The sequence below is a fragment of the Ananas comosus genome, linkage group 16 (genome assembly GCF_001540865.1).
Source record: "Ananas comosus cultivar F153 linkage group 16, ASM154086v1, whole genome shotgun sequence".
Taxonomy (NCBI): domain Eukaryota; kingdom Viridiplantae; phylum Streptophyta; class Magnoliopsida; order Poales; family Bromeliaceae; genus Ananas; species Ananas comosus.
This window is the reverse complement of record NC_033636.1, coordinates 2,509,492-2,518,685: the sequence shown is the minus strand read 5'-3', so window position 1 is coordinate 2,518,685 and position 9,194 is coordinate 2,509,492. Positions and strand designations below refer to the sequence as shown.

The 9,194-nt window shown below is 34.4% G+C and overlaps 1 protein-coding gene across 1 annotated transcript; it reads right to left on the bottom strand.

Annotated features, from left to right (window-relative positions):
• LOC109721981 (protein FAM204A) lies at positions 700-8,404 on the bottom strand. Its single transcript, XM_020249817.1, has 5 exons — positions 8,256-8,404; positions 2,786-2,864; positions 2,588-2,709; positions 2,338-2,387; positions 700-1,004 (listed from the first exon to the last, which is right to left on the bottom strand). The coding sequence occupies exons 1-5, from the start codon at positions 8,373-8,375 to the stop codon at positions 962-964; spliced, it is 414 nt and encodes a 137-aa protein (XP_020105406.1). The 5' UTR covers positions 8,376-8,404; the 3' UTR covers positions 700-961.

Sequence of the window (9,194 nt, the reverse complement as noted above, 5' to 3'; positions counted from 1 at the left end):
ACAAGGTATTCATCAACCCTCAGCCTTTGACCCCCAATCCCACCAAGTCTAATAAGAGTTGAACTACGTTGCTGCTATTAATAGCACCATGCCTGCTTACTATAGACTCATTTTTAACAACGGAGCATCTGATTCGACGATCTACACAATTTAACATAACCTAGTGTGTTTTAATATTTTTGAAAATCAAATTTTATAATTTTCAAAAATTACTTTCTAGATCATCAACTCGTCAAAAAAGAAGGAACGAAATTGAACAACCTTCTAAAAATAGAATAAAAAAATCTAAGATTGGAGTTATAGATTCCATTCCGTATTAGTTAAAAAAAAATTATGTACCAAATATTCAATTTGATTTGAAAACTTCTATACTATTGAATGAAAAAACATCCTATATAGATTATAGACTATTAAAATTGTCACTTTTAAGACCCCTCGAGTAAACTGAGGTCCAAATATAAAAAAAGGATTCTATAACATGAGAGATCGGCATTTCAGCCTAGATCTCGAGTCTATTTTTTGAGAAAAAAAATTGAACCATTGAATTGAAAAAATATGAAATGGATGGTGTCATATAAAAAACTAATCAAAGGCAAGCCCTAGAGCGATGTACACCCCCACCCAAACAAAATGGAGAAGATGAGGGAACCAAAAAATAAATTCTTTTATAAAAAAAAAAAAAAAAAAAAAAAAAAAAAAAAAAAAAAAACAGACATCTTCTTTTAATTTGTCATACATCAATTTTGGCAGTTCATTTTTCTCTCCAGGATGTACAAATGGCGCCGCTCTTTTTCATTACGCTTCACAATCCTAACAAGTGATAAATACCTTCTGAATAAGGCGACGCCTGATCGCAGATATCGAAACGATAGACCTCGAAAGATCTCTTCTCATTGTGAAACAGCTCTGATAGTTTGAAGCAAACCGACAACTGGACGGCTCCAAGTTTGTCGTTCGCAATCTACATGTTTGATTTCCTTTCCCATCTTTCCTTCGCATCAAGCCTGGAAATAAAAGGAAAAAGGTATCTAAGTATTCACCAATTAAAAAAAATTTACAAACAATCAGGAGACAGGATACGATATTCTGGTACAAATAGCATGAAGAAAAAGATTATTTTCTAATGAACAAAAGTAGGGGAGAGTCTAAATCTCCCAAGGACTAAAAGAATGTGCGCACGTGGTATTCACCAATTAAAAAAAAAAAAAAGTATTCAAATAATTAGAGAAAAACAACACCGAATAATAAGCATTCCGGCAGTTGATGTTCTTAGTAAAACAGTCGAAGATGACAAACCCCGTCCGCAGACAGATTCAGCCTCCTTCCCATACGTCAATTACATTAAATACTTCGCAAAATGCATTTCGCATAAGAAAATAATTCATTTTGCTGAGTCCATCTAACTATGTTTGAATCTGGTAGTTACTTCTTCAGCACAATTATACTTCACTATACTGAGCTGGTAGTTTCTTCTTTGGCCTCCTTCGTATATGTCAAAAATATTAAATACCTACAAGTATGGGATTCGTATAAGCAAAAAATTTATCTCACAAAGTCCATCCAAATATGTTTGAATCTGGTAGTTTAGTCTTTTTGGCGTATTTATGCTTTACAACCCTAGACTTTAGGGGTGTTGTAACTTTCTACGCTACTTTTGTTGCCAAAATTTCTTTTTGGCTTTAGATTTCCGTCGTAATCCCTGCTCCATAAACACAAGACATCGGACAGTGGCTCAAATGTCTGGACAATAGGTCTATTGAACACTCTCATAAACAACTGACTGCTGCGTCCATTCTCGCTTGCCGCTCGGTGGAGCCGACAGCAAAATCCTAATCTATGCTGGAAACCAGTGGTACTTCAAACTCCGTACAGTCAACCAGCAGCAAAGATCATGAATGGTATTATTCATGCATCCATCTAGATGACAGAATAACTTAATCAAGCACATTACCAATTGCTTACTCAAGGATCAATTTACTCTTATTTATTTTTTTGAGAACTGATAGAAAGACATCTAAAAGTGCGTTAAGTGGGAAAATATGATCCCAAATTTTAAGAATATGATAAATCACCGCATAGGCGGTATATGTATCCTCAAAACTGATTATTAGGGCCTTACAACGGACAGTACTCAAGTTTTAATGATATAATTACCAAAGGAAACTCCTAGACAAAATTAATTAGCCCCCTATAGATTGTTCAAACATCCAAACCGGCCATTGTGTTATATATAAAAAGAAAACTTGCAAAGGTGATTGATTTTCATCAACCTACATATTCTACTACAGATATTGCCATTGCAAAAAGCATAAAGGGCACACAACAAAGAAATAATACCCCCAATGTAATTTCCTTTTCCTCTTTGATGGCGTAAGTGTTGCTTCGTCCTGATGTCATGAGGAAAAACCATTAGTATGTTTAGAAACGGATTTCGTTGAGGAATCAAAATAATTTGAGATCATCTACACTAGAAGTATAAACATGGAATGTTTCGTTTTACAGAAACTTTGATAAAAATGATTATGAACGAAGTACTTTAAGATGCGAGACCATCTGAAAAGAGAAAGAAACACATAATGACTCTTACCGAACCAGCCTCTTCCTTCGAGTTGGAGTACTCGGAATCTTTCATAGCACTGGCTGTAGAAACATCTGCTGTATCTTTAATGTCAAGATTATTTCTTACTCTCATACTCGTTTTTGCAGTCCCTAAAGAGAGAAATTACATGATTGAACAGCTTATGGTTGCAAAGGGAGCAAAAGAAGAAAATAGTAAAGGAGGTACCATTAGGTTTTCCTTTATCCTTAGGTTTTTCTTTTCTCTTGCCTTTTTCTTTTATCTGTAACCGTTTTCTGTGCAATTCCTACCACATGTAACAAAGTAAATCAGTAATGTAATTATGATGGGATGAAAACACAACAAAAAAATAAGGGTAAATCAAGTAAAGCCACTAAAAAGTAAGAACTGCCGAGGCTGTTATCCTATTTGCGTGCATTATTGCTGGTTCTCAAAAATATTTTTCTTTCGACAATGTGCTTATTAGAATAGACTTCAACAGAACCTTGAGCCTTTGTTTGGTTGGGGGTTAAGGGGTGGAATAACCCCTTGACCCTCATATTATCCCCAAACACCCCAAAAAATGGGTGGGGTTAGCTAACCCCACCTCAAATGGGCTATCCCGGGTTAGCTAACCCCACCTAACCCCACCAAACCCCAACCAAACACTATTTTCTATTCATAATAACCCACTATCCTTCTTATCCCACCTACTCCAACCAAACACTATTTTTTACTATCCTGGACTAACTCCAATCCCTAACCAAACACAAAAATACTCTAACCCCATCTTAACCCTGAACTTAACCCTATCCCTGAAATAACTAGTTTTTCCTTAACCCCGAACCAAACGGTAGCTGAAGAGCCACTACTCATTAAAATATCCGTCATGGTAGGCCTCCTTTTTTTTTTTCAAAAAAAGAAACCACACAAATCACTAAGAAACATATCAAGAACATGAAAGGCAAGATGGCTTTCAAGAATATCACGTAAGTTACAAGCTGATGAGTTTAGTTATGACAACCCCGAAATTTCAAATAGTTCTATAAATAAGGTATACAAGACTAAACCTCTCAACCCAACTATAGCATTTGGATGGTGGCTTGGCCCAAGAGGTTTAGAGGGCTAAGGGTGCCTAGGGATAGAGTAGTTCTAGGATGGGTGGCCCCGTGGAAAGCAAAGGATGATAATTGGTATCAGAGCCAATCACCAGGCGGAAGTGTATGATGAATCTTGGCTGAGGCAGGATCTGAATGACAGGCTAAGCCAGGTTTGAAAATGATGAGTCAGGGTCTAAATGATAAGGCTAGCAAGACGAGTCTTACATCGCTTGGTGCTTGTGAGATACTCAAGCCTGACGAGGACGTCAGAGCTTAAAGGGATGAGAAAAATGACACCCTCAGAATTTGAAATAGCCCTATACATAAGGTGTAATAGGACTAAACCTTTCAACCCAGCTACAGCATTTTGGGCGGTGGTTAGGCCCAAAAGGTTTAGAGGGTTAAGCAAGCCTAGGGCTAGAGTGCTTCTAGCATAAGTGACCCCTTTGGGAAGAGGAGGATCACATCAGTAATTTTTCAATCATGGAATGAAATTTATCATTTCAAACCAACTTAGTTCTATGTTTTTATGAATATTGCATTAAAGAAGTGTAGCATATAAGATAGTTGTAGCGTTCTAAGCTAGGACCGCTATAGCAGTTTTAATGGATAAACGCTACGCTATGCTGTTAAAAACAAAATATAGCAGACTAGGATCATAGTGACTGCCATGGCATCCGTAACGGCAAATATTGAGACAAAAAAGGGTTTTTTACCTCAGTTTTTTAGAGATTAGATAGGTCGATTAAATTTTAAAATCACTAGAACCTTAAGAAATTGTCCTAATAGAAGAAATAAACTAGTCAATACTGGAGGAACTATTCCATCATGTTTCTAACAAGAAACAAATGAGAAAATCATAATTTTATTCACATAAGCTGAAAAGCAACATGGTGGCAACACAGGTTTATCGGTAGGAGCCAATTAAGGATCACCAAAGCTATGAAGGATCATTATGCTAAACAGAAACATTATTTTGGAATATAAATGTAGAGAAATTGAAAGTGTTATAGTTCTATATTTGGAACTAACATGTTATTGCATTTTTTTGAAATACAAATGCAGTCCGCTATCCGCAATCGCTTTGATACTCCCCCTCCCAACGTATGTACTAGCTAGGGCTGTCAACGAGCTGAACATGAGCAAGTTGGGGCTAGCTCACATTCATTTGTTTATTAAATGAGTCGAACACTAGCTGGCTCGTTATCAAGCTAAAAAATCCAAGTCGTGTTTGGCTTGTTTATTAGTGAACCGAACACGAACGGGCTCACAAACAACAACTTCGATTATCAGTGGTACTACTGGGTGAAAAGTTGAAAGAAAAGTAAAAAAACTAGAATCATAATTTAATAATTAAAATTTATAAAATATAGATTTCTTTACATTTGTGGCCTAAAATCCAAATAGTAGAAATTTGTAATATATATACATATAATTTGTAATATACATACATACATACGTATGTGTGTGTGCGCGCGCGCACGTGCATATAAAGTCCAGCTTATATGCTTTTAGAAGCACAGTAGCCTCCGTGCTATCAAGTCGTTTCTGATGCTGGGCCTTCCGAATCGACGATCAGCTCTGTTAGACTTGATCTAGAGTATTGAAAGTATCTAAAAAATTAATTATGATTTTTCAATATCATTTACCTAATGATCGAAAGTGCTTAAAATCAATAGTTAAAAAAAAAATCTCATAAAAAGTGATGATATAACACTAAAACTTTAGATCAAAGGTATTGATCTTGGTTTAATATAGTATAAAAAATTTTCTATCAAAATTTCATATGATTTGGATATTTCTACACCGTTAAACTTGCAAGCAGCTCACCACGACCATTAAAATTGTTGATTTTGGGCCGCTTCGATCATTTCATAAATGATGCCGAACAATTATGAAATTTGGATTTAGATAGGTCTAATAACGTAGATCATGCCTAACGAAGTCGATCGTTGACTCAAATGTCCTCGAAAATAACTTATAAGCACAGAGTCATCCGTATTTTCAAAAGCACAGAAGAGGTACTCTATATATATATATATATATACAGATATATATATATATAGAATTGAGCTAGAATACTTTTAGAAGCACCAACCCCTTGGTGCTTCTAAGTTTCTAGCCCTTGGATCTACTCCTTGATTACTAATAGCCTTTGGATCAAACACTATTCCACCTACTACCACCTACCACCATCATCTCAAACCTATATCTCTTCATCCAATGGCTAAAAACTCAAAAGCACCACTCTTTTGGTGCTTTTGAGAGTATTCTAGCTCAACTATATATATATATATGTAGATACTCATGAACAAGAGGTCCTGGATTCTCTTTCGGATAGGCCCTTAAAGAATGTATGTATGTACATCATACATACATACATTTATATAATGTACGTCATATATATATATATATATATATATATATAGAGAGAGAGAGAGAGAGAGCAAGGCTCCTATGCTTTCGAAAGTACGGGGGCCTCTGTACTTGTAAGTTGTTTTCGATGATGGGACGTCCGATTCGGCGATCGGTTCCGTTAGACATAATCTACGCTATTGGAACTTTCTAGAAACTAAATTTCATAATTTTTTTACTTCATTTGCCTAGTGAACGAGTAGCCTCAAAATGAACGGCCGAAAATAAAAATCTCAAAAAAAACAATGATAAAGGACTCAAATTTCAAATCGGAAGTATTGATCGTGCTATCGACGTTAAGTAGAATTTTCTATTAAATTTTCACGTAATTTGGATACTTCTACACCGTTGAACTTAAAAACGTGCCGCATCGGCCATTAAAATAGTCATTTTTGGGACCTTTTGATCGCTTAGTAAAATGATGTCAAAAAATTATAAAATTTGGTTTCTAGATAGTTCCAATAGGATAGATTATACCTAACGGAGCCGATCGTCAAATCGGATGTCCTATCATCGAAAACAACTTACAAGCACGGAGGTCCCGGTACTTTCGAAAGTATAGTAGACGCACTCTATATATATATATATATATATATATATATATATATATATATACATACATAAATATACATACTTACACAGACACACACACACATATATTCGAGCTATATTGAGCCAAACACGAGCGAGCTAATCCCAACTAGTGTTCAGTTCATTAAGATTTCGTGCAAAAAAAAACTCAGCTCGTATTCGGCTCGTTTATTAAACGAGCAATCGATCTCGAGCTCATTTCAAGCCGAACACAAGTTGGCTCGCGAACAACGAGCTGAACTGCCATAGTACCAACTATCCGCTAATTACAACCTTGGATAGTTGGACACCCACAGACCTAAAATGATGGAAACTTCCTGCACTGGAGTACCTTGTTTCACTAAGGGCAAACAAGAGTCCAAAATTAAGTTTCACATCAATTTGAAGATCATAGTTTCATTGTTATGTGTTATTAAAGTGCCAGATAATAGAAATGCATTAGAATACAAAACTTGACAAACCCTAGATCAAGAAAAACATGCGCTTCAGTCTTGAACAATTCGAGAAAGATCTTTTGAGATCAATAGGTCTTGCAGAGAAAAATTCACATAATACAAAAGACAAAACAAAATAGCAGCATACGGACTAAGGACTCCTTCCTCAGGCATAGGTGAGGTTGCAAAGATGGGAAGTGAATTTTACCAAGCCTATAGTTGTAAATTAGTTTGAAGGTGTGTCCTTAATAGTTATTAGTGTTAGTATACATATTTATACGTCTTGTATTAGTTCTTATGGTTATATCCTTTCTCAAGTCAAGTATGAGTTGATTTCCCAAGCAGGTATTACAAATGATAATACAGTTGCTTCCTCTCTTGAGATCAATGTAGTGCTTAGATCTGCAGATGGAAAGCCTCTCAAAGACACAACGCTTTACCGTAAACTTGTTGGCAGTCTTGTTTATCTAATAATAATTTGTCCAGATATAACTTATGTTGTACATATTGTCAGCTAAGTTATGGCAACTCCTCGAACCATTCATTTTGCAGCAGCGCTTCGCATTATCCATAATCTCAAAGGATCTCTTTTTTCAAGGGCTACTATAATTACGAGCCTTTTCAGATGCTGATTGGGCCAAGGATGTTAATGATCATTGCTCTACAACTAGTTATTGTGTGTTTTTTGTGGATTCGTTGATCACCTGATGTAGCAAGAAACAACTTGTTGTTGCTCGTTCAAGTACAGAAGCTGAATATAGAGCTTTAGTGCTAAAATCATTTGGTTGGGTTGGCTACTTACAAACTCACTACAAATTTCTCTCCCTCAGTTGCAACTTTTTGACAGCCAAACTCACTACAAATTTCTGGATGGTGGCAGAACCCAACACCTTTTTTAGCTGCAATTATGAATGAATCAGAACAAATAAAATTTACATCCAAGAAACTTCGACATCACGATTGCTCCTACTTTCTTCTTAACTTACAATTTAACTTACACAATTCAACGATTCTACTCTTAAATAAAATAATAAAATTAAAAAAAAAAAACGCTTAGACTTGAATCTGGGCCATAGATAACAATTCTATAAAGAAATCTAAGCATTAGTATACCTAAAAAAAAAAAAAAAAAAGAGGGGGGCAGAAGAAGAGGATGACCTTGAACTTGTCGAGCTGGGATTGGGTGAGTTTGGAAGGTTTGAAGTTGGGGTCGAGGAGGCGGGTGGCGGCCAAGGCGGCCTCCCTCCTCGCGTCGTCGTCCCCTTCCTCCGCCCCCATTCTCCTTTTTCGCAAAGCACTTTGAGAGGACGGAGGGATTATGGAAAAAATTAAAAAAGAAAATTTATCTGCGTTTGCTTTAGAAAACAAAATTTGGAATAACAATTTTTATTATTTTCCACCCACTGTCCTTCGAGCAAGTGTCAAAGGCTCGATGGTTGGTATCTGAGATCCAATTTCGAATTCTAGTTGATTCACATTTTCAGCTAAGTTTATTTTTAAATAAAATAAACAAAGCGGGTAGCGTGCTATTTATTTCTCAAAAAAAAAAACTTTTATTATTTTCCGAAAACAGAAAATATTTTGGTACAAATAGAATTATTATAAATTTATATTTCGATACATTCGAAAATATTCTACAAAATATCTTTAGTACCGTTTGAATAAAAAGTCTAAAATAATATCTAAATATATTATTAAAAATAAAATAATTAATTTATATTATTATATTTTATATAAAATTATTTCATATAGTAATTTATAATATAGTATTTTATGTAACAATTTATTAAAATAGTATATTATTTTATCATATATAATAATTTATTTTATATAATTTATTCATAATATATGTAATGAATAAAGTTTAACACTAACAATATCCGCATAATTTTAATTAATAATATTATAAATTTCAATGCAAATTAAATATATATATATATATATATATATATATATATATTATTATATAATTCTTAATATAAAATAAAATAATCAAATATTAATATATAAATGATAAAACTTAATAAAATAAATAATATATCAAATTTAGTTAATTTACATTACGTAATAAAATTTAAGTATAAATATATTATCATA